This window comes from Akebia trifoliata, chromosome 8 (assembly GCF_017979445.1).
Source record: "Akebia trifoliata isolate Shusen 1 chromosome 8, ASM1797944v1, whole genome shotgun sequence".
Lineage (NCBI taxonomy): Eukaryota > Viridiplantae > Streptophyta > Magnoliopsida > Ranunculales > Lardizabalaceae > Akebia > Akebia trifoliata.
Window position 1 is genome coordinate 41,332,501 of NC_141382.1, and position 27,188 is coordinate 41,359,688.

Here is a 27,188-nt window from a genome sequence, read left to right on the forward strand (position 1 = left end):
AGTTAAAAACAGAGGCGCTATATACCGCTGAAAAGCCGTCGACCACTGTCTTGAGGTTTTAGGTGAAAAAGAGAGGCAGCGAAGAGAGTGAGAAGACGCAACAAATTTCGTAACCCTAAAATCCAAGGAACTGAAAATGGTCAGTAGTTTCGAGAAATTTCTCCACCTTCAAATCTCCAATTAGATCACTGTTCTTTGTTTCTTAATTCATGCAAAATTGTAATTTTGATTCACTTTAATCGTGTTTATCGATTTCTTACTTAATTATTTCGTTTAATCTTAATTTTTTTGGGATTTATTTATTTTGTTGTTCAAGAGCGTAGATTAAAGTTTGTTCTCTTTTGAACTAGTGATGATTGATAATTCTAGAGTTAAAGTTGTGAAATTTCGAAATTCAAACCCATTTTTGTGATCCTGAGTGTTCTCTTTTTCTGATTATGCATGGGGGGAAATTACGGTTCATTTGTTTAACTCAAAATTGTTGTTGAAAGTATAAATTTTGAATTTTTTTGGGAGGGTCCGTTAGGATCTCCATTTCCTCCCCAAAAGGTCAATTTTTTGTGTAAAACAACTCTTAAAAGCTACCATCTTCCAGCGAAGTGAACAAGCACAGCCTTATTTTTTAGGATTTTTTTTCATAAATAAAATAAAATTGTTGTCTCTATTGTGTGCCGAGTTTTTATGGTTTCTTATTTTGGATTTCAGTCAGTTTTATTTTATCAGTGAGCATTTTCTTTGGTATGAAAAACATGCATTGGGTTCAAGTGTTATTTTTGAAACCTTATGGGTGATATCCAATTAATTGAGAAAATTAATTAACTGAGGGCTATTTGATTGACAGCATAAATTGGGTAGAGGGCAACGCGACAAAGTTCAGCAATTTATCGCAATAACTGGAGCGAGGTATGCATTCCAGTTGGACTCCGGATTTTTCGTCTTTTAGACGATGAGAAAGGAATTAAAGAAGAAATTAGAGAAGAAATTAGAGAATATAAATCCCTTTGTAAATAGAAGCTTTTACAACAGAGATATTGTGATAGAATCTGCACGACTATTGGCTCCATGCAGTGTTGCATGGATTCTTCTAATAGGGTGGAGTACCTATGTCTGACACATCTTGGATTCCGATACTCCACGACTATAGTGCCACACTTTTTAATTTTTTTTCATTTGAGTTATTTACTTTCCTTATTGCAAGATAACATTTATTGACTTCTACCAGTCTTCACTTGAAAATTTCTTTGTAGAAAATGTAATATTAAATATATGTATAGTTTTCTTTGCCCCCCTATATCTATGAGCTTGTGGAGCTTCGTGGAACAAGCCCCCCCTCCCCCCCACAATGGTGTTATGTAGTGTAAAGAGAGTGGAGCCTCGCGAAGCTCACCCCTCCCCCTTTTAGTCCACTAATAAGAAAGCTTCTAACATACGGAAGAGTTCCTCAGTAGAACCTAGGTATATGGCCCATTATTATCTTTGTTATTATATAACATAATTGCTTTGTTCTATGTTATCTATTTTATCATCCAAAGTCCACAAATCCTTTTTTTTTTGGGGGGGGGGTTCATCAAATTAGACACCATACCTCTTTCCATGCATCACAGGTTCTGCGAAATGATATCAATGCCCCTCTATATCCAATTGACTCCCAAGATATATCCCTTCCAATATTTTATTTTGTTGATTGGTAGCACTGACACCTTTTGGCCTCAAAGATCTAATAATGAAAATAACAAGGGTAATAGTGGTGGATCTTGGGCATCTTTAACCATTATTATAGTGAACATTTTTTTTTTCTAATTTATAATAAATCTGATGTACAATACATATTATTTGATAAATTAAGAAAACATATTAGAAACATTGTACTTGTCCTAAAATAACTGTCACATACATGTGTGACTTAAATTGATATGATCCACGACCATTTTAGTGCCGGTATTATGATTATGACTCTTCGTTATAAATATGCTTGGACTTTGAATTTTACTCTCAACTTTTCCTATTTCTTTATAAATAATTTTGGTTTTTCAAATTAAATGTTAATATATCTACATATAAAAAAATGTTAATAAATATGATAATACCACATTAGTTCATATTACTCAAATGGTTTTTTGCTTATTAAGGTTTGTTATTTCTTAATTCAAATGGATTTTAAGAGAATCTAGGTTGTTTTAGAATTTAAATAATCTTGTTACTATATGCCTTTAATGGTTTTTTATTTTATTTAAGTCATGACTCGGGGGTTACTTTAACCTTTTGGGTTGGTAAACATAAACTTTCAAAATGAGGAAAGAGAAGAATAAGAAAGGAGAAACGAGATTAGGGAATATATCTCCTATATGCATTAGTGTTCAATGAACTCGCAGTTATATAAATTGGCAAACCATGGGCACGTTTTAAGAAATGGTTGAATGTTCAAACAATTTGTGTGTACCTTCTCCTTGGGAAAATGGTTACTAATTGATGGGCCATTCTCTATGTTGAATTCCCATTGGGCGACTTTTTAAAAAATACTTCAATTTCACATTGGGTGGTGAGGGACAAAAGTTTCGCTATTTTTGAGCCCTTTCAAAAGATCCCAATCCTTCTTTCACTAGAAGTTCTGATATTATTAGAGTATTAGAATATGTGTTACTTCCACCAAACAACCAAACAAAAGTTGGTAGGGTTTTCGTTCGCAAAGAACCACCAAATATTAATATGAGAGTTTGAAAAATAACCTAATGCAAGATGAATGTGACAAAATAGATCAATGGTGAGGGAGATTTCATAGGTACGATGTTGGAGGATAGAGTTGCAGATTAGATCCTCTGATTTTTATTGACTGATCAAGCCCATAAGAGCTGCTGTTTGTGATGAACAATGACTAGATGGGTTGGAAAGACATGGCAGCATGTGAACATAGTTGGGGTGAGAAAGATGGTAGAAGGTTTTGTTCCTCAACGATGAATATTAGTGACCAATCAATGAGCATGGACAATCTTGACATGATGGTGTTGAAGATGGATGGTGACCATAATGGTACACTTGCAGATGGTGATTGATCTGGACACCACTTTGAGGAGTGACTATGAGATCATGATGGAGATTAATTGAATGGGGTTGTAAATCAGATCTTTTTTTTTACCAAAGATCTTGATTTGTGAAATACAATGAGAGAGCCAGGTTTTAGTTGGTTTTGAAGATATTTGATGTGTGAACATGAAAACAACATGTTTGATAAAATGCTTATAAGAAGACAGGAATTAAAATGCAATTTTGGGCTTATACCCATAGCTCGATTGGTTTGACACATTGCAAAACAACTTTGAGGTCGTGGATTTAAGTCCAACTTGCCCATAAAAAAAGTAAAAAAAATAAAAAAAATAAAATAAAAAGTAATTTTTGTTTTAGTGACAATGTTGCTATCGTTGTCGGAAATAAGCACATGCAAATTCGAAAGTTCTGCAAATGGCAATGGTGCTAATACCATGAAAAATTACAAAACAGATTAACATAAATAGTTTGACCTCTAGTGAGTTTCTTATTAAATTGAGAAGTTAATTATAAGTAGTTACATAACTGACTAACTATCCAAACTACTTGATCTAAACCTAGATAAGATGATTTGGTGCATCTCAGTCTACCTTAATATATTGCAACATAATTAATAGTCTAACACCCTCTCACAGTTGCACGGTTTTTTGAAAAAGGAAGTACAATTGATTAAATAATTTCAATGTATCTTTTGCCTAAGAACGCCCATCGTGTTATTTGTGGTCATCATCTATTTATGAATCCATCATTATGATGTCCCGTTCATCATGGAGTCTGTCGGAGTTGGTGATGACTAGATCAAACCTAGTTATGATATCTTCGAAGAACATTCGATTGAACTGTGTGACTTGATCAAATCCGTTAAGGTCATGTATTTTTGGACTGGGTTGAATAGCATCGATGAGAATGGACCCAACTGTAGTGCATTGGAAATGGATTGGATCTTCACCGATACAATTGGTTTAAAAAAAAAAGGTTTTAAGTCTTTAGTTGGGACAATTAGAATGAGTTTTAGATGCATCATTCACCTATCTTGCGGTGTATGGAAGATGCACTTGATCCATCCACACGGTTCAAGTGAATGTTCTTGGGGGAGATCATAACTAGATCTAATCTAGTGACCATTGACTCCGACATACTCCATGATGAGCGGGACACGACAGTGATAGATTCATAGACAGACGATGATCATCAATAGCATGATGGATGTTCTTTGACAAAAAATACATTGAAATTATATAATCAATCATACATTTCTTACTCAAAGAAACATGTGATCGTGGGTGTTAGAGTATTAGTTACGTTGTAATATATTAAGGTACATTGAGATGCATCAAATTATCTTATCTAGGATTAATTCATGTAGTTAGAGGAGTTATGTAAGTATGTAACCACCTGTATTAATTCCCTTCTCTATTTAATAAGAATCTCATTGGAGATTAATCTATCCAGTTATTCACTTCAAATTGAAAAAAATGAAGAAGATGAAGAAGAAAGAGAGGGAAAAAAGACACTAAGCTAAACATAATCATGTCTTGCCTTGTTCTCATGTGGCATTTGTTTCTCCTTGACCTCTCTATACTCCGAAGTGATTTGTTTCATTAGAAACAATACTAACTGTTTTAACCCTTTTTATTTATTTATAATTTTTCATCCATATTTGGTCCATTCTCTTTCTCTAATTCTGGTTGTGGCTGCTCCATATTTCCCATTACCTATGCCTTCCCCTTTTAAACGTGTTTCTCATTGAGTTTTGTTTAAGGGTAGTGGCCTCCATGTTCGATTTATCCTCCTTAGTTGTCTAATTCTCTTTTCAAACTCTTGTTCGCCACTGGAACTTCTTAGACTTTTTTGCACAATGCTGTGTAGCCAATTGTCGAAAGAACACAGATGTTTATGAAAACCCCACCGATGTCGCCCACGTTTCTCTAGTCGTTCATCGAGGAAACTACATCGTCTAATTTCAAGCTTTTGGTCCAGCCCACTTATTGAAAAAAAAGAAAAGAATAAATTGTCTTCTGCTTTAACCAAGGCCCATTCACTTCTTCCTAAGGCCATCCTATGTAGTTATGCTTGCTTGATGATTACCAATCCATTAAAATTATGGAGCAACTCTTCTCATTTGGCCCAAATTGAGTTGATTTTGTATGCTAAGTCCATAGTCTTTTGAGTAGTGCGCTTGCCCAATTCTGCTCCACCTTTGCTTTTCCAATCTACACCCAATTATGAAAAGATTCCACCACTATGGCTTATGGGTACTACAAGTAAGCCCAAAGTCTATTGGCTCAAAATGAGTCCAATTTCGATATTAAGGTCCAAAAAGAGGCCCTGATTTGGCTCAAGCGTAATTGGCTGAGACCAATTTGATTCATCTCCTTAGTTTTGTTTGGATTTTTTAAAGACCCATATCTTCCAATTTGTAAGTTAGTTTGTAACAACTATACCTTTGTTAAATAATTTAATGTTAGACTCTATATGAAAGCTTATACATGTTTTTGTTCAAAAAATTTCCCTTAGAATTAATTTATACTATTTTGAAAATTCTTTGAAAATCCCAACGAATATTATGTGTAAGTTAGCGAAATTATTGGAAATAATGTAGTTTATTATGAGTTTTCTATTTATTTCTATGTAAGGGCATGTATGTCCATTCACACATTAGTTATTGTAAATATCTGCCGAACTCTCATTATGAGACTTGATGATTATCTTTCTACAATTTTTCTTGGTATTAGAGCCTAGAGAAACCCATCGACCCCCTTCGAGTTCCTCTTTCTGGTTCGTGGGACCTTGAAGTCTCTTACATCCTTCTCTTCTTCTTCTTCCCTTCATCAACAATCATAGATTCTTGAGACCTAATAACCTAGTAGGGACTTCATTGGAAGGTCTCCCCTTTGGGGCTTTTTTTTCTTATTTTCTCATCTTCCCTTGATCACATGTTGCGATTGGGATTTTATCTTTTTTTCACATGTTGCGATTTTGCGTTATGATTTTTGTGCCCTTCAATAGGGTTTTTTCTCTTACCCTTGCTGCTATTCGATAGGGTTTTGTCTGTGACCTATGATAGTCATAGTGTGCTGTGTAGGTGAGTGCAACAACACCTTAGTAGTTTTCCTTTGGCATCCATGACAACAACAATCACCATGGAGGTGTCATTGGCCCACAACAACAGCAGACTACTATATTTTTTTTACCCACGATAGCAACAACTTGCTGTATTAGCATCCACGACAGCAACTAGCTTGGTTTGGGGTCATACAACAGCAGCTAGCATTGTTTGGGGACATACGATAGCAATAGTAGAGTTCTGGGGGCTACGTAAAGCCCTACAACAGTAGCAGATTGCGGTGTGAATATTTGCGACATTAATACAGGGTTCCCTGAAGCCCTGCAACAATAGTCCAGCTTGATTTGAGGGCTTACAACAACAGATTGCTGTGTTGGTGTTTACGACACCCCAAAGTTGATGTGAAGCCCTTCAATAGCAACCCAGTCAACTTTCTGCCTATGATAGCTATTGTGTGGCCTGCGACAACAACATGGTGTTGTTGGGTGATCTGCGGCATCAACTAGTGCTGTGTAGATCTCTTCGATAGCCACTAGGGTGGTGTTTTGTGGCCTGCGACAACAACAAGGTGCTGTTGGGTGACTTGTGACAGCAACCAGTGTTGTGTGGAGGCCTTCAATCTGTTATTGGGTGGTTTGCTAGATGGTGATCGACAACGACAACTAGGATTGTGTCAGGGACTACAACAACAACTTGACACCTTTTTTGCCCCCCATGACAGCAACAAGGGAGCTATTTTGTGGTAATTTCGAGAAGATATCTCCCTTTAAGCCAAAGTCTCAAGTTTGGGTTCTCGCACCCTAAGTGTATGTTAATTTGGTTATTGGTATTCTTTTTATCCATTTGTCGTTGAGAGTTATGATATCGCATCAATTTCGGTCTCGGTTCGTGAGACTATTTGGCAAGTGGAGGCAAATCTGGATGGTTTTTAGGTACTATTACTACTCGTTGTGGCCGAGGGGTCCGTAGTCGTAGTTGAGGGAGTGGTTTTATTTGTAGTCTTTGTGGGAGGACAGTCCATGCGAAGATCTAATACTTTCCGTTCTATCCTCTTTTGTTGAGTTGTACTACCACTTCTTCGTTGGAGCATTCTGATCTCCGTGCTGTTATTGTGGATTCCTCACTTATTCCCACCACTATCACCCCTAGAACTATTGATTTACAGTTGCTTCAAACCTAGATTGTCACTTTTGTTCTTAATTAGATCCGTACTCGCTCATCTTCGACTATGGCCTCAGGTATATCTTCTGCATTTCATGTCACCTAATCTGGTCCAGCTTCCCTGACATGGGTTATTGATTCTAGAGCCTCTGCTCACATGATCGGTGAGTCTAGCAATTTCACTTCATCTATTTTTTCTGATACTCATAGGGAGGTTTGCCTTGTTGATGGGTTCCTTACATTTATTCACAACAAGGGTACCATCCCCTTATCATCTGGTATTTCTTTTGACTTTGTGTTCTATGTTCCTCATCTATCTCTTAAGTTTCTGTCTGTGAGTAGTCTTACCAAATCTCTAAATTGCTCAGTGACTTTTTTTTCTACTCACTGTACTTTTCAGGACCCGACTTCGAGAAAGATTTTTGGCAAGGGTTATGAGAGGGATGGACTGTATCTATTTGGATCTCCGCATACTGTTGCTCCGACCTCTGTGTTATCCTCTTCTGGGAGTCGTACTTTTTCTTCTTCATCTTTAGATTTGTGGCATGCTCGCTTAGGGCATATTAATTTTTAGCACTTACGTTCTTTATTTCCTGCTTTAAAAAATTCTTGTAGTGGGCATAAGTTTCAGTGTTTTGTATGTGAGCTCTCTAAACATACTCGTACTTCATATATCCCTTGCATGCATCGGTTTAACACTATATTTGATTTAGTTCATTTTGATGTATGGGGGGCCTTCCCCTATTATTGTTTTTAATGGTCATCGGTATTATATCACATTTATCGATGACTATTCTCATTGTACTTGGGTCTACTTGATGCAATGTAGGTTTGAAGTGCTTCCTATTTTTGTTAATTTTCTTAAAATGATTCAGACCCAGTACAACATTCTTCGGTCTGATAATGGAGGTAAATATATTTCTGATGGGATTCGCTCTCACCTCATGAGCATGGTATGCTTCACCAGTTGACCTGTCCCTACACCCCTAAGCAGAACAGGGTGGCAGAATGCAAGAACCGCCACCTTAGGAACATTGTCCGCTGCCTTCTTCGAGGTATGCATGTTCCTAAGTTATATTGAACATGACGGTCCTCACTGCGATTTTTCTTCTTAACCGTGTTCTGAGTCGCACATTAGGGGGATACGTGCCTTTTCATGTTCTTTGCTCTGATAACACCTTCTTTCCGATTACACCTAGAGTTTTTGGGTGCACTTGCTTTGTTCAGGACCGTACCCCTAATCGCATGAAATTATATGACAAAGCCATTCAACGTGCTTTCTTGGGCTACTCATCCATGTCAAAGGGGAATCGTTGTTATGATCCTATTTCTCATCGTGTCATACATTCTATTTATGTTACATTTTTTTGAAAATGTTCCCTACTTTCATGCCACATTTTCTTTGCAACTCTTTTTCTTTGCAGGACCCTTCTTATGTTCCTTATCCTATAGTGTTGCCTTCTCCGGTCTTCGATCCAACTTTGGCAACACTAAAGGTTATTCTAGTCGCCCTTGCCCTAGCCCTCACCCCTCTCTAACCTTGCCAATCTCCTCCTTGGACTTAGGTATATTATCTCTTACCCCTACTCTTATCCCATTTGTTTCTAACTCTCACTTACCTTTTACACTTCGCAAAGATAAGTAGGGGTGTGTTACTGATCATCCTATTGTTCAGTTTGTTTCCTATCAGGGACTTTCTCATTCTTATCATGTTTACCTTGTTGCTATTGCTTCTATTAGAGTTCCTCGATCTGTTTCAGAGGCTTTACAAGATCCTTAGTGGGCTGCAACCATGATTACTGAGATGGATGCTTTGCAGAAGAATCATACCTGAGAGTTTGTTTCCCTTCCTTCTGGGGAGTGGACTGTTGGTTGTAAATGGGTTTTCAATGTCAAGTATCTGGTAGATGACACTATTGATTGATACAAGGCTCGTCTAGTTGCTAAGGGATTTATGCAGATTTCAAGAACGGATTTTGGTGCTACATTTGCTCTTGTAACTAAACTTTCTACTGTTTGCCTTCTTATCTCTTTAGATGCATGTCACTCGTGGTTTCTTCACCAACTCGATGTGAAGAATGCCTTTCTGAATAGTGATCTGATTGAGGTTATCTATATGGACCTTCTCCTAGATTTCTTCTTCAGGAGGAGTATTATGGGAAAATATGTCGTCTTCTCAAATCTCTGTATGGTCTAAAGCAATCTCCGTTAGCCTGGTTTCAGTGTTTTTCTAACATTATTTTATCTATGGAGTTCTTCAAATGCCATTCAGATCATACTTGCTTCGTTCGTCGAGGATTGGATGGTCGTTGCGCCATTGCTCTGGTTTATGTGGATGATATTATCCTGATTGGAGATGATACCTAGTGGATTGATAGGATAAAGGTGCTATTGAGTCGTGCCTTTGAGGTTAAGGATGTGGATCCTCTCAAGTGCTTCTTAGGAATAGAAATGGCTCGCTTTCATTGTGGTATTTCGTTATCTCAACGCAAATACATATTGGATCTTCTTCAGGATACTGGTATGCTTGGTTGTTGTCCTGTTTTTTCTCCTATGGATCAGAATTATTGCCTTCATGCAGAATATGGTGATTTATTATCTGATCCTTCTTGTTATCAAAGACTCGTAGGCCGTCTGATTTATCTGATTAATACTAGACCGGATTTGACCTTTGCGGTTAGTGTAGTCAGTTAGTTCATGCATGCTCCTCGCACTTCTCATCTTAACGTCGTTTATCGCATTCTTTGCTATTTGAAGTTGCATCCTAGTCTTGGGCTTTTCTACTCGTGAACTGCTCAACTTCATTTGTCATGCTTCATTGATGTTGACTATGCTGATTCTTTTACAGATAGGAGATCTACCTTTGGTTTCTGCACTTTTCATGGTAGTAACCTGATTTCGTGGAAAAGTAAGAAACAAAGTGTGGTTCTCGTTTTTCTGTTGAAGTTGAGTATCAAGCTATGGCCCTTGACACATGTGAGCTTATTTGGCTTCAGTCTTTATTGTCGTAGCTGGGATTTCTTGTCTCTAGTTCCTCCACATTGTTCTACGACAACAAGTCTGCTATCATGCTTGCTTCTGACTCTATTTTTCACAAGAGAACTAAGCATATAGAGGTTGATGTCCACTTTCTTAGGGAAAAAGTTCAATCTGGTGCTCTTCAAATAGTATTTGTGCCTTCTTCATATCATCCTGCCGACATGCTTACGAAGTCTATTGGTCCATCTGTCGCTAATTCTCACTTTGTCAAGTTGGGTTTGGTTGATATATTTGCCCCAGCTTGAGGGGGACCATTGGAAATAATGTAGTTTATTATGATTTTTATATTTATTTCTATGTAAGGCCATTTATATCCATTCACACATTAGTTATTATAAATATCTGCCAAGCTCTCATTATGAGACTTGACAATTATCTTTCTACAATTCTTCTGAAATAACGATATTTATTTGTATTTTTGCAATATATATATATATGGGAAATGTTCAGCACCCTAAGTTTTACCACACACTTTAACAAACGTTTTTTGTCCTACATGGGTTAGAAGTTTTGGAATGGGCTGATTTTTGGTGAGGATGATCTCTATGATTAGAAGATCATCCTCCCCAAAAGTCAGCCCATTCTGAAATGTTTAGCCCCATGTTTACACGTTGAAAAATCGTGGACCGTCCATTTTTTGTAAACCATTTTTGATGGGGTTAGAAGTTTTGGAATGAGCTGATTTTTGGTGAGGATGATCTCCTCACCATAGAGATCATCCTCACCAAAAATCAGCCCATTCCAAAACTTCTAACCCATGTAAGACAAAACACGTTTGTTAAAATGTGTGGTAAAGCTTAGGGTGCTGAACGGGACCCTATATGTATATATATATATAATATGATTATTTACTGAAAAATTTCAATTATTAGAGTATAAATATTTCTTTCTTGCTGAAATATAATATAATAATATTTTGTATATTGTTTATGTAGGGAATTAAAATGTGGAATTCAATTATTTGGATTTGAAATCTGGAAATATTTGGTGGCTGACCTATTTTTGTGTTTTTCAATATTAATTATTTGCATGTATATTATTATTTTTTAAATATTTCATGCATGTGAGGTTTACGCCTTATCTCTTGAAGCTTACGCTTGAAGGCATTGGTGAGTTGACTGCCTCGCATCTCACCTTAGTGATTTGAGACATTGGTGCAAAATAAATGGTGCAATCGTTTTAGTTTGGCTTCATTTCTAGATTGGTTCTTGTGACAAAAGTCTTGTTAATTTTGATAGTCACATTGATTTCAAAAAGTGTTAATCTATGACCTCTTATTGTTATATTTGTATAAGCATCTTGGATATTTTTCAACTATTTTGTTGTTGCTTGAGATTTTAGGCTATGTTCGTTTTCTGGAAAAGCACATTTTCCTAGGGAATTGATTTTCACCCTGGTTTTCCCAGCAAACTATCTAAACCCTTGTCTATTATTATTCATACAGGAAACATGGTCAAGTTATTATGTACATGTATTCCTTGCCTTGCAATTGTATATATATGAGAACATATATATATATGGGTCCCGTTCAGCACCAAACATTTTGGCCAACATTTTAGCCAACCATTTTTGTCCTACATGGGTTAGAAGTTTTGGAATGGACTGATTTTTGGTGAGGATGATCTCTAAGGTGAGGAGATGATCCTCACCAAAAATCAGCCCATTCCAAAACTTCTAGCCCCATGTTTACGAGTTGAAAAATCGTGGACCGTCCATTTTTTGTAAACCATTTTTGATGGGGTTAGAAGTTTTGGACTGGGCTGATTTTTGGTGATGATGATCTCCTCACCGTAGAGATCATCCTCACCAAAAATCAGCCCATTCCAAAACTTCTAACCCATGTTTTGAAAAATGTTTTGCCAAAATGTTTGGTGCTGAACATTTCCCTATATATATTTTATTTATAATTATGAGAACAATATATATATATTTTTGTAAGTATGAGAACAATATTTCTTCTCCTTGCACAGTGAAAAAGTTGCTCTTCAGGCGTTGAAAGCGGGTGATTGGCATCTTGAAGGATCTTTTGACATATTCTACAGCCAGCCACAAATTAAAGCAGCTACTAATTCTAGACATCTTGAAGAGCTTTACCATAGATATAAAGGCAGGTTTATATCTTTATTATTATTTTAAATTTTATATTTTGTACTAAGTTTTATTTGTGGACCTCGGTGTTCTTTATTGTATTAATTGACATTCAATTACTGATTTTAAATGGCCATCCATTGGTAAGGTCACGCTGCACTCATTAGCTGTGGCATATTGATGCATTGTGCTTTATTGTTTTCTGTGGAGTAAGACTACAGAAACCTAGTTTTGGAAAGTAGACTGCTGGAAATGCTTGTTCTCCAAGTTAATATACGAGGCACTCACCTGCAGATGTGCCTGAACTATGGTGATGTCTGAGGCTCAAATGGTAGAATTCATGTTCTTAAGAGGCCCACATTCATGGGGTGTTCTTATGCTTTATTAGGCTTGCAATATGGCTTCAAGGGTGCCATTAAACAATTTGAAAACCATTCTGCCTTAGGGTGACTACAGTTTACTGTGAGGGCCGCTCCTGTAGCACTATCTTGTCTCCTTGCGAAGGCCACCCTATGGCACCAATATGCCTCCTGGTGGAGTTGTTCCAATGGTACCTTTGCACTAGGTGACATCCATCTTATGGTGCACTAAGCCGTAGGGAAAAATCGGCCGAGTATTACACAATCAAAAGTCGACAGGATGGCCCCACCAAAACATTGGTTTACACCGATTTTTCCAACCAAGGGAACAATATCCACTCCCTCATCTCGTAGGGGACTACTTGTGGTTGGTGCAAACATGGGGTGACACGAGGTCCCGCAACCAGGCTTGCATCCACAATTCCTACTTGGTGCCCATGTGGCAATGCTTTGGCTCCCACATGGTCATTTTCTGGCGTCTTAGGCAGCTCCGTATGTGTAGGCCTTTGCTTGGTGCCTAAATGCAACACCTGTCAATGGTTGCCTAAGGTATTTAGTTCTATTATTAAGGGGGGGGGGGGGGGGTTAACAAAAACATTAGCTGATAAGGCCACCCTGCTTGGTGCCACTCCTAATGGACATTTGATGGGGACATAAGATGAGTGTGGAGGTCTTGGTCAGATTGGCTGAGGGAGGCACTACAACATCGGCCGCCTACCAAACTGACTAGGTAGGTTGTGTCATCAACACAGGTAGTGGATGTCCTATTTTGGCCAATTCTATAACGGATTTATACGATCCCAACCAATTGTATGGCATGTCAGCAGGGGCCTGCTGCTGAACTTAGCTCTTCCTATGACATGGTTTCATTTGATGCATTATATTCTAGACATATCACACCCTTTGTCTTTATGAATCTGGGGTTCCAAAGCAGGAACCATCATTGAAACATATCACGTTACTCTCTAATGCTCTTTCGATCTCTCCCTTATCCTCTCTCCAAGCTTACTACTTTCCTATCTACCTCTCTATAGAATGATGATCGAACGACCATTGACTCGGTTTAGCCAGAAGTTGGGCTCACCTAAGCCATCTGCTTGCACCATTTGTCTTTGTCTTGGCTTTCCTTGTCAGCAAAGCCTTCATCTACATTTTACACCTAAAAGATTTGTTAGACGCTTATGCTGATTTTTTTCCTTGCTTAACTCTGCATCTCAGACATTCTCCTACTTTCCCATTTCAAGAATACGATATGAAAAGAAAACAATAGACATTGAACTCGAGGCACAAGATCAATTTCTTTGAAAGTTATTTGCTTCGTACTCAAGTTAAAAAAAACACAATTTAGCAAAAGGGTTTTCAATGAGGCGTTTCAAGGATCCAACGAGTCCAGTCTCTTAATCACAATTCATCATCTTGTAAAGATGGAGAATTGCCGTGATAATTCAAACAGATTAGATACCAGAGAATAGAAGTAAGAAGAAAGAATTAGAGAATTTTGTATTATAGAGAAATGTTAACTTTGCATGTCTCAATTCAATCTGTGCCTACAGATTTCTTTTTATAGATCTGATGTGAATGTTTTAAACAGTCATCATAAAGATGTGGTGTTTAATGCTTTATTTCTTATCGCACTTGATTGGTCCTTTATAATTGAGTGATGTTCGATTGAGTGAAGAAGGATTTCAGATCAAGGAGTAGCATATGCTGACATAGCGTTCTCACCACGGTTTGCAATAGTGCCTTCATAGGAAGCAAAATTATCAATGGAAGAACCATCTCTATTTAGGACCCCCAATAATCCATGAGTGGTTTCTATCGAAGACACCATTTCTACAGAATTCTAGGAGCTATGATGAAAGTTTACATTCATGAAGAAAAGGTTATCTAGAGAACGTTTAAAACCTTTCCATTCATCAATAAAGGTTCTTTGAAGAATCTTTTTTATTTATTTAAATTTTATAATTGATTCTCAAAAGAATATTTAAAACCTCTTAAGTTCGTGATAACCTTTATCTCATGTAAGCCATGCTGAGATTTATTGAACCCTGTTCTTCACCATTGTCTGACTATTTTGAAGTTCCTTTCAGACTATATTCACAAGATGCTTTAATAATCCACAATGTTTATTCTCTATAAATATGTTTTTTTTTCCGCTTCACATTCCAGATTCTAATATATCTATCAATCTTGTTCAGATCCTTATGTTGATATGATTATGGCTGATGGCATCACTCTTCTTTGCAATGATCTTCAGGTAGCTTGTCTCCGATGTTGTTTATACAATGTTTTCGACTTTTTGAAATTGCCAGATACATAAAATCTATGTAGTAAGGACACTCTGTTTTTGTTGAATCTGCTGTGTCAGAAGACCATGTTGTGCTTAGGGCTTAAAACGGGCCAGGTTTGGGCCAGATATGAGTTTATCCATAACCGAATTTTATTCGGATCCATATCCAGATCCGACTCAGATCCTACTATAGCTAAAACCATATCTGAACCTTTTTATTTTTACCAAACCCATTTCCGGATCCGACCTGACCGAATTAATTGATTCGGGTTGGATAATTTCAAACCTTGCAAGGTTATTTTAATAAAAATCACTAAAGGTGTGACTTGAACTCAAGACCCCTTCCTTTATTGACGGAGGCCTTAGGCCAAAAAAAGTACCCTGAAAAATATAAATATAACCTACAAAGTAATATATCATTTGGATCTAGGTGGAATAGGGATGGATCCGTATCCAACTTGGGTCAAGGGACATCAACCCATATCTGACCCCTTTTTTAATTTGGATATACCTGAAGGAGCCAAACCCGCTAAATTCGGATTTGAATCACTCGAATTTTTGGATAAAATCCGACCCATTTTAAGCCCTAGTTGTGCTTACGTTCAAAACACGTGTTGAATCCTCTTTTCAAACAAAAATTTGGTGTCCCTATCTTTGTCACATGGAACCTATCAAAAAAAAAAAAAATCTTTGTTATGTGGCCTATAATAAATTAGCTGGTGTATATCTGCACATTTAGTACTTCTCTGTTCTCTTGCATATTTTTACAATAGCTGACATATAATGACTTTTGGCAGGTGGACCCCCAAGATATTGTTATGGTATGTGCATTACTTTTTCCCATCTGTACTTTTTCTCTATCTATGGATTATTTGGGCATGTACAGACTATTTAGATTACATTTTCTTGATGGGTAAAATTTTATTGAAAAAAAGGGAGGTTGAAATGACCAAACCTGGAATACAAGAGAAAAGAAAATAAAACACACTTAATTTACGGCCAAGATACAAAGCGTACCCCATCTTATACTACTGCTTTTGACAACATCCTTCCAATAGCTTCCATGATCACCAAGAACAAGAAAGGTTGCCTTAAACCTTTAGAGCTCCTGAAGGTGTTTGAGCAAGGGTCTTGATGAAAAATCTTCTGTATACAAGTCTTTATAGAAGTCCATTCCTCCATCTCTTGGACCAACTCTTCCTCCCCAACTTTCCAAACCCCATTGATCCTCAGCTCGGAGATAAAGTTCACCTGGTTATTATGACTAGCCATTCGATTAAAAAATCTCGTACTATTATCCCCTTATTTAAGTCGTTTGATCCTCATTTCTGTTTGGGACCTCATTTTCCCCCATTAACTCCTTCAATTGCACATCAACAGAACCAAAGGATTCCTTATTCCACTTCTTAAGATTTTCTTTCATTGCCTTCAACTTGTTTTTAAATAGCACCCCGTCCTCCCATTGAGGACAACTCATTCCACTAAGAATGAATCAACACCTTAAGGTTCTGATGTAACAACCATGTATTCTCAAAGTGAAGAGAGATGAGCGCCTTTTACACACCCCCAACACCAACCAAGTAGGGAAATGGTCTGAAGCTGGGTTAGGAATTGATTCCTGAAGAGTATTCTTAAAGTGCTCCTCCCATTCTGAAGAAACCAGGAACTGGTCTAGCTTATTAATAATTGGAGACTCTTGATGATTAGACCAAGTAAATCTCTTACTACATGACTGAAGATCCAACAGATCATTCTGTTTTACAAACTCAACCATATCTCCTCATACGAGAAGTCGCTCTAGACCCCCCAATCTTCTCAAACAAGAACGGATGGCATTAAAGTCCCCGTCAAGGCACCATGGTACCCCACTGGCCATAAACATCATCCAACTCCTCCCAGAAATGCAACCACTCTCTGTGCCACACACACCAGAGAAAATCCACTAACAATCTTCCCCAACTACATTGCATAGGACTGGGACAGAGAAGGTGCCAATGAGATCATCCTCAACATCAAGGAATTTCTTGTTCCACTTGACAACAATACCCCCGAAGAACTAATAGACGGACGGAAGCTCCAACCTTTTGACTGTCCCCCCCCAAAGATCTCTAATCACTCTCATCCCTCCTCTAAAGATTTTAATTGTCATTTGTCAGCGAAGGGAACCCAACCCTCCTTGAATACGTGGATTTCAGGGGGGGCTTAATGAAGTCCTGTTGCAGCTCTTGCACTTACTTAACCAGCCTAGGGCTCTTCTTTTGGGCCTTATTAGGGTCATTTCCAAGGAACCACCAAGAATTGGTCTCATGATCCTGAAGCTCTGACTTGCAACCTCATCGGTCCCATTGAGAGATGGGTCCGAACCTTCCTGACTGGGAGCATATTAGCATACCCATCAGCATTTGGCCAGTGAGCCACCACTCTTTTCATGCACCATCTACGTTCCTTGCTGCTTTCGAATGCCACATTAAGCATAGCTTTTATTTCACTCCCCTCCCTTTCTAAAGACAGTCCCACTGTCAACCTCACGTTCAGCATGTGATTTAAAAGCTGATCAGCCAACACCTTCATACAACCTTGGTTTTTTTCTTCTCACTTGGAAGTGACGCCTTCATTTTCACCTGGAAGTGCTCCCTTTATTTTTAAAGCTAATGCTTCAGAGGTAGAGACATAATGTACTTCTAAGGAATTATTTGTATTATATTGGGTTGTAAACTCTGAATTGCTCTGTTCTATCCATCCCAAGGTGGATTCACTAGAACCTTCAACTTGAAGACTGAATATCTTTGTTTGGTAGGAACCTTGGAGGACTCTGGACGTTATTCTGCTTCGTCTGTTGGGTAAAAAGTTTCATGATTGTAGAAATTGTTTTCAGAGAACTGAACTTATCATCCTGGAGTCATCCTTTTGATGCACTCGTCTCTTTCTTTTCTTCTGCTTATGATACGAATTAAAACTGAGAATAAAAAAGTGCAAAGATAAAGGGAGGGTTCCAATACAAAATCTTTCTCTATTTCCTATTGAAGCCAGTTAGTCAACTAACTCATTGGCGCTTCTGAGCATGTGAATAAATATAAAGTTGATCCATCACTCATTCTAAGAATTGATCAATGACATCCTGGTATAGGACAGTAGGGAAATATTGCAAGTGAAAATGAGTTTAAGGCTAAGTTGAAGAAAAGATGTTGTAATCTTTCAGATAGGTGCTGAAAGTGTATTTTAAGGTCTAAGTTTTAACATAAATGAAGTAGGGTTTGTAAAACATGGGTTTTAAGGCTTCGAGGAAGGATGAATGATAGATGTTATTGAAGAATGTAAAAGCAACTGTAAAAGAAATGAATGGAAGAGTGTAAGAACAAAAATGAAGACTGAAATCAAAGAAGAATTATAGATGTTGATACGAGTCTATGCTCACAGATTTGAAGAAGCTTCTTCAGGTATCAACACATAACAGAAACTTATTTCAGTGAAGCAGAATAGAATGATGCCTTAGATTTGGGGAATCAACATCACAATAGAGAGCAACCAGTACTTCAAGTGCAGCACACTGTATCATAAAAAAGCTTCTTGTTACTTCTCAAGGTTTAAACTTATCGTCTCAGTTTGTCTTGGGTGGGCCTTTCTATTTTTGGATGACTAACGTAATACTCTGGGGATTTTCTTGGCTTTTTGTTACCTTGTCTTCGTTCCTCTCGCCATTGTCTCATCTTTTACAATGTATTCTCAGGTGTTTGTGTTTCTCTTTCAACTTACCAATACATATCTCGAGTTTGAGATTCTTAACAGTGTTCATTCTATTTAAAATGTTTTTAGCAACATCTCCTAGCCATTCCTACTTGGACCCAAACCTTAACTTATTAAACCAGCTATATTAAAGGTTATTTTTTCATATTGGTACTACATTCCAAGATCAATACCTTCTACTACTTTTCATTACTCTCTGACTTGAAAGACTTTCCTATAATGTAACTTGGCTCAAAATAGAACTTACTACAAAACGCTCCTTGCTGGGTATTAAAGAACATTTTTGAATAGATGACTTTAAATTCCTACTTCAAATCAGAGTCACAACAATCTTAAACTAGCCTAAACCCTTAAGCCTTGCTAATTTTTTTTTTATTCGAACTTGAAAAGGGTAAAAAAGGCAAAATCAGTAATCCAGGGTTTATATTGGGGTCATAAGTCAAATGGTCCACCAACTTCTATTAAAGGGACGTAAGATAAAACTACTTCTTGTGTAGTAAAGAATATTCAACCAGGCAAGCAGCTCTAACCATTGCTAAAATTCTATTCTAATGGAACAAAAAACAACAATTCAAAACTAGTAATCCAAGGTTTTGGATGTCGTCACAAGTCAATTGTCCACCTAATCCAGTTGTTCCTTCTATTTTGTTTTATAAATCTCAGATGTGTGAAGGTGCCACCTTGGTGAGGCAGTAAAGCATGCCATAATATTGAAATTACTTGTTTAGTAAGAACATTCTACCAAGCAACAAGCTCTATCCGTTGCTAAGAATATTGGTAGATTTGTAGTTATTTAACATTACTTGTTCAAAATTTATAAAATTATTTGTTCAAAATTTATATTATGAAAATTGTATTCTCCATTGCATTTATGATTATGATTTTGTTAGATAGGAAGTTTTCAAATGAGTTTAGTCAAAAGCTTATGATTTGGCTGAAGGTTCTTAATTACATCATTTTTTTGCTCCACCACAGTTGGTTGTGTCCTGGCATATGAAAGCTGCTACCATGTGTGAATTTTCCAAGCAGGAGTTTATAGGTGGATTGCAAGCACTGGGGTAGATATTAATTAACTGTGTTGGTTTATGAGATATAATTCCATTGTGTTAGAAACTCTTACGATGGACCAATTTCCTGAAAATCTACATATTTTGTTGGCAGGGTAGATTCACTTGAGAAGTTCTGTGAAAAAATACAATTTATGCGCTCTGAACTAAAAGATGAACGTAAGTTTAAATTATTTCCAGGACGCACAAAATATTTGGCATTCAAGCAAAATCGTTTAGTACATCATATCACTGTGAAAAGTTTACAAGTTGGAGTTTAATGAGAATCTTGGAATTACGCTACCCAAAAAGAATGGATCCATGATTCACCATTCGTTTCGTTAAGGAATTTTGGGATGTACTCCAATGTTTCGATATATTTTAGAACATTTAGGAATATTTCCTGAAACGTATTAAATGCAATGTTTCAATACTAATTAATTATTAAACAAGTCTGGTATCTTTTAAGATCCATTCAATCAAATAAAAAAAGACTTTACAACATTATATATGTATCAAATGCATTGTTTTGTGCCTATATTTGTCTCAGAATGTTTCAAAGCATTTCTAATGCATATTGATGTGAAAAATATGACTCTTAATATTAACTTCCATTTACACACTTAAAAAACAGCTTTTCATTTATTTGTGATTAAGAACTTCTTGTTTGCCCAACACCCTGGTGCTTTAAAGAGGCCAGGTACACAAAGGCATGTGCTGGAAGTGGTGACGGGCGTGTCCATGGAATTAGTTGGACCATGTCTGGATACCCATGTATCAATATAAAAAAAGACTAAAATCTAATGGTTTAAAGTGAATATCTAATATCTTGGTTCAGAAAAACCAAAACTTTTAAAGCTTGATTGGATCAAAATTTTAGATATCCATGTATCCAAAAAAAAAAAAAAACATTTTAGAGGTCATAGGTGGAAGTTAGGTGATTCTGTTGATGAATTGATGTTTCTGTGCCTTGAATGCTTGTCCCCAGAAAAGTTCCGTGAGATATACAACTTCGCCTTTGGCTGGGCTAAAGAAAAGGTATGTGCATTTTATGAGCTAATATCTTTATAACCGTTCATTTTTTCTTTGATAATATCTGAAAATTTTGTAGATTTGAGTTTCACTGAAATAAGAAATAGGGGCAACTTAGGAGGTGCTGAACTTGAGTTGGATCAGCAGATCCCAGTGATCCCAAAGGCCAAGCTAAATCCAGTTTAGGCGAGTAGAGTGTGTGTCAAGACTAAGTCAAGTTTGAGTCAGATCTACTCAGCCGATCCATGCCAACACATTCACATGGGTGATTGTTTGGATTCGGGATCAATGGAGTTTTTAACCTTGGCTCGGAATGGTCTTCTCTGTTAATATAGTTCAAGGATTTGTACATTTGGCTTTACTGGTCCCGAGTTGCAGGAACATTCTTCCTTGGGTGCCACTCCTTGTTTCTTTCCTGTTATGAAATCTGGCTCCCCCTCTCACTTCCTAGAAGAATTCAATTAACATTGGTTTAGAACAGCTGCTCCTCTATTCTTGCACACATGTAGTCTCCCTCATCTGTTTCCCGCATCTAAGTGCTGATCTATGTCAGGATTTTTATGCAGAAATTGATTTCTAGTGTAACTTTTACCAAAACAATACCTCCACTCCTAGACATTGTATTATAGGTGAGGCAAAAATCAGATATATTGAGCATATTAGCCAGCTGTTACTTATAAAAAAATAATAATATTAGCCAGCTGTTATATCTCTTACTTTTCTGAATTCTGACTTTAAACCATTTTTATCAATTGGTTAAGTTTAAATACATGTGCATTATGGGTTTTCTATGATATATTTTACAAAAAGTTGGATATCTAGGATTGGAAGCTATTTAACTAAGTAAAACTTGTAGTATTACTAGTGAAATTGTAGTATCTTGGAATTTGAAACATGATGTATATCGAAATCTTACATAAGAATGACTTTTAGATACTTGACGTGTGCTTGACTCTCTTATCATAAGCTTTTTCTTCCTTTGACTGGTGTAGTAAATTTCTTCCCTCTTGGTTGTTGGTTATACATTAATATCAAACTAGTCTGAATACCATCAGGATCCAGACATGGTTCCACATTTTAAGTTATGCACCAATTGCACTCAATCTAGATTGTATTTCTCTATAATAAAAAATTAAAAAACTTTTGAATAAATGTCTATGTTGATTTAAATGGATGGTTTATCACCATTCATGTCCCTTGAGGGGAATATTCTGAGGGTAGTATGATTCGGAGTAATGAGTAACCTTTGGTGGGTATGGGCTGTTAGAGAGGGAATTTATTATTTATTCTACAGATGGTTCGGTATCAAATTCATTAAAATCTAAGTGTCCATAATATTTGCTACGGTTTCAGATGCTTAGTTTTTTTCTAACTGCAATGAATATACGATTTCAGGTCACCAGACAAGTCACCTCAAATTTTTTTTGCATTTTAATTGAATTTTCGACTTGTAGATATCTTCATAACTTGCAGGTGCTGATGTTAGTTGATTAACTGTAGGGCCAGAAATCTTTGGCTCTGGATACAGCTATCGGAATGTGGCAGTTACTATATGCTGAAAAGCACTGGCCTTTGGTTGATCACTGGTGCCAGTTCTTACAGGTATCGGGGGTTGTTAGTTTCTTCTGTTTTCCTTTCATTTTTCGGTGCTTTTTCATTTTTGTTTGTCTTGTTCTTGCTGGCCTCCTTGGCATCTTTTGATATATAATATTCTCTTTATCTAGCAAAAAAGTTCTTATAGACAGCATTACTACCCCTGCCATTCGATCTCAACTTGGTATTCATATAAGAATTTCGTTTTAAGTTACAGATAATATTATTTTTATTCAATGCAGGTTTACAGTACAATTAGCATTGTGGGATCTAACTTGGGATTATTGCCTCTCTTAGAATGTATCATTCTTGGATTCTTTGTCGAGCTTTATTGGAAAGATACGAGCTTCCAATATAACTAATCTGATATGATTATCTTCTTTGATTACCATATTGATAGATTAATCATTATCACTCACACCCAAGTTTGATTATGATGACCCTGTGCTTGGTCCCACTTGTATATTTGAAATTTAGAAGATGCTTTATGTGATAAACCAATCTCCATGAAGTTACATGATACCTATTTTTACAGTTCTCCATCAATTCCTCGTAGTATCACGGAAGGATTAAGCCTTGTTCTCAAGGCCAGTCTTTCCATTTGTATCAAGAGGGAGGGTAATTATAAGTCTCATCTAGTGGTGCTTGCCCATTGCCAAATTTTATTCCATATCTGGAAATTTGTTTCCAAGGAAATTTTATTCTCTATTAGGGATGATGATGTGGGTTGGTTTCTGAATGAAGGTAGCTATATGGGTTGAAGGTTTTTCGTGGCTTCTGAGTGTCTTTGAAGAAGCTTGTAGATACTACAGCCAATAATATATCAGGAAACTGAGGGAAGGTTGGAAGGTGTTCTTGGTGGAAAAGAGAACTAATGAAAACTAATGAAAGAGGAAGCCTCTTGTAGGTATCCATGTTTGACAGGGGGCTTTGCTCTAGATCAAGCATACTAGGTATCCCAGAAGGTACTTAAGGCGAGGGATGGATGCTTGTGGCTGAGGCAATGATCAAAGTAGTTAAGGGTGCAAGGCATTAAGGCCTCATGGCGCTTGGGGGACACGCCTGAGTGAGCCAAGGCACAATAAATTTAAATTTAATGATAAGTCTTTAAGTAGTCTGGAACTATAAAAATCTAAAAATAACTAAATAATGAAAGATAGATTTTAGTCATTTGACAATCATATCATGTAAAAATAAGATGGATTATAATCATGCTAAAGTATTCAATGCATCAATTGCTATAAGTAGGCACCAAACCACACCGATGTATACAATTCAAAATTATTCGGTTGAAATGGCATACACAAGGAGTATGAATATCAATTTCATATGAAACTTTACTCAGATTTACTGGTAATTGGAAGCATTAGTAATAGAAGTAATCTAAAACTAACCAATTCTGCATGCAAAATTTTGACTCCAGATCAAATTATATAAAGAACACATAGTACTTGGTTGCACTTTATGTTATGAGTAGTGACAGTCAGTTTAAATTGGTGGCTGTGAGCCTGTAACATAGACATTTTACACTGCTTTTAGTAGGAATATTTTATACTTATTTTTTGGCTGGGTATATGTACAAAGATCTTTCTTATTTGAATTTCTAGCCACATATGTAATGATGTGACAGCAAAACAAATATGAGAATTAGAGGATATATAGAACAGAGAATATACATACACAGAGGGAGAGCAGAAAAGAAGAAAAAGAAAAGACTCTTATTAATTCACATTGTGTAGCTGCAGAACAGAGATCGGTATGCATCATTGAGGTGCCCAGGTTCTAACGAGCCATACGTGCTCCCCACATTCTACAATAGGATGTAGGCTACGTCATAGGTTTGACCTGATTGGAGAATAGGATTTGGTGGGCAAATCCTTGTGTTGTAGAGTAAAAAAGGTGGTTGGCATGCTCGAAGCACTAGGGAGACGGAATGCAGTGAAGACCACCTATTTTTTCGGAGGGAGCATGTTCAGTCAAATGTACAACAGAGGCATGATTGGGCTTGGGGAAATGACTTTGGCACTCTATGAACTTATGTTTGTGGGAATGTTCTGAACAATGGGTCTTATGTATGAGTTATGTCTCGGCTTAGACCCATAGCTCAGTTGGTTTGACACATTGCAAAGCAGCTTTGAGGTCGTGGATTCAAGTCCAGCTTACCCATAAAAAAGTATTGAGTTATGTTGTGAAGTGACAAGGTTTGGGTAAATAACATATAAACCAAAGTCTTATTAAGGAGTTTAGACTCAACTTCCTTAATGATTCATGGCTAAGCAATGATTAAGGGTGTTCATTTGAAGCCTTCCTGTGAACAAATAATTGTCACCAATGGGATTCTGATCCCGAAAATTACTGCAATAGGACTCAACATCCACATCAGTGACAAATGGTGACTTGAATCTGAATGGGTTTTAATAGATAATCACACGAGCCTAATTAGCCAGAAATCCTAATGAATGTAGCTAATAGGAGAGAATTCTATTTAGAAAAATACTAACTGAAAGCTAACTCACCTAATCTATCATCCTGCCTTTGTTGAATAGTGTAGGGATACACATTGGTGATGATACGGTGAATCTCATGCACTGTATTAATTTGCTTTCTTTTTTGGAGCAGTGTGGTTACTACATTGCTGTCCTTAGTATTGTTATTTTATTAATTTGCTTGCGTTGTCTAATTTTAGGTCCGGCATAACAAAGCAATCTCAAGGGACACTTGGGCTCAACTATTGGAATTTTCTAGGGTAAGATATGAACCATATGCATGCATTTGCGATGTTCTTGCACACACAAGATACTCACTTCATATTCTGTTTATGATTCCTTGCATCTATCAATCATGAGCTTTCTTGCACATATTTACATATATGCATTACAGGTCCATAGGTCCCTTGACTTGAGTGAATTTTCAGAAATAGATGCTCCTAGATGAGAAAAACAGTTGCCAACATTAACGTTTCTATCATGACAATTTAATTTGCTGGGAATTATCACTTTTTTTTTCTGCATTAATTTATGCTCTTTCTCTGTCAACCTTTGCAGTGCAATTTCTTCTTTTTTATTTTAATGTATCTTCTCATGATGTAATTCTCTCTCTCTCTCACACACACGCACACACACACACACACACACACATTTGATTGATTCTGTTGATTGATTGCGAATAGTTTTTTTCTGACAAAGCAGAGGATTTTATTCAAATAGAAATTTTCAAAAACTCATTTCGTTTGAGCAAAGGATGTCTATTTACACCAAGTCTCCTCAAATGTATAAGTTTGATAGTAACCATCTATTATACAATATTACAAGAACGACCCTAAATCGATTTGCATAAAAAATAGTACCGGAATATTCTTCTTGCTGAGATCTTTCCAATGATACCCATTATAAAATTGTTTTAAATATTAGATTATTATTTGTGTTAACTTGGAAATTTCCCATGATGCCCCAAGTGTCTTGATTTTAGTATAGATTTAAATCTTATTATTTCCTATTATTATATTAAAAATTCTTATTATATAATCATTAAGCATTGCCATTGCTTGAGCTGCTCATTCATGCTCCCCACTAGTTATATTAACGTTAAGGGACTTATGTTTTGTCCCAGAAAGCAGTATATGAAACGTTGTTGATTCTAACAATGTGGATGCTGTGATCCAGTGTTTGCGCTGATGCAAATACACTCCAGCAGTTTCCTGTATTCTGATCACATAGTCAATTATTGTTAAATCTTTTCCCTCTTTAAAAAAAAAAAAAAAAAGTTTGCATTTATTGATTTAAATATGTTCTTCAGAAAGCAAATTTCATCATTTCTAGATCAGTATCTTTGGCAAACTTTAATTATTTGGATCCTTGGAAGCCTCAACACATTGGCACTTAGATGTGTTCATGATTGGACACCAAGCACATGATCACACAAGGCATTATTGATGTTTTTCATGTTTTTGTTCATTCAGACTGTGGATCCATCTTTATCAAACTACGATGCACAGGGTGCATGGCCTTACCTGATTGACGAATTTGTTGAATACTGTGCGGAGAACGGCATCACCCAAAGGAGTGGCTAAAATAGTTATCCCAAGATTGATACTGGCTCACCTTCTCTTTCTGCGTTGTGATTTGAGATGTGCTTCGCCAATTATCCCTCTCAGAACTACCTAAATGCTTCTTTGTTTCTAAAACTTTGGTTTGGTTATCATCAAAAATGAAAAAAAAAAAAAAAAAAAAAAGTTATAATAAAACAATGAACTTTATAAGGTCCATTTGCTTGGTTGTAGTTAACATTATTGCTGATAGAGAGAATGTAGGTTCTTATTCCTATACTTAATAACATATTGCAATAAGAACTGTGTGAGATCTCAATGTTTTCAACCTTCTTTATGTGATTTTTGTATTTGTTGTGCCTGGTAGCTTGGGAAATTTGTTAGCTGGTTCACCTGTCGCATCTTATCATTAGTTTTAAAAATATTTGTAGAACAACTAAAAATCCTCTCAACCTGTTTATCAAAATCACTCACAAATCCCAGCCATGAAATTGAAAACTTAATTGAAACAGACAATCTTGGATCGATCAAGATATTGAAGACAGGCTACTCATCCCATCACTCTCACCCTTATTTACGGTATTGCAACCCTAATTATCCTTTCTATCTGGTGGAAACCTCAATTTCTTCTCAATCCCTTCATTTTATTGACAAATAGAAACTAACAGTTGTATAGATTTTT

General features: G+C 36.6%; 1 protein-coding gene across 1 annotated transcript; it reads left to right on the top strand.

The window, feature by feature from the left end:
- LOC147396862 (uncharacterized) lies at positions 1 to 26,843 on the top strand. Its single transcript, XM_086452137.1, has 11 exons — positions 1 to 139; positions 842 to 903; positions 12,280 to 12,416; positions 14,955 to 15,013; positions 15,844 to 15,867; positions 19,766 to 19,848; positions 19,952 to 20,016; positions 20,825 to 20,874; positions 22,369 to 22,470; positions 25,148 to 25,207; positions 26,420 to 26,843. Exons 1-11 carry the CDS (start codon positions 137 to 139, stop codon positions 26,528 to 26,530), a joined length of 756 nt encoding a protein of 251 aa, XP_086308263.1. The 5' UTR covers positions 1 to 136; the 3' UTR covers positions 26,531 to 26,843.
- Positions 26,844 to 27,188: the final 345 nt, after the last annotated feature.

Bases quoted from the DNA above. Each gene is read 5' to 3' on its own strand.
- LOC147396862 (XM_086452137.1), top strand. The intron at 12,417-14,954 runs GCAGGTTTATAT...AATCTTGTTCAG, and splicing joins GCTTTACCATAGATATAAAG to ATCCTTATGTTGATATGATT. The intron at 15,868-19,765 runs GTATGTGCATTA...GCTCCACCACAG, and splicing joins ACCCCCAAGATATTGTTATG to TTGGTTGTGTCCTGGCATAT.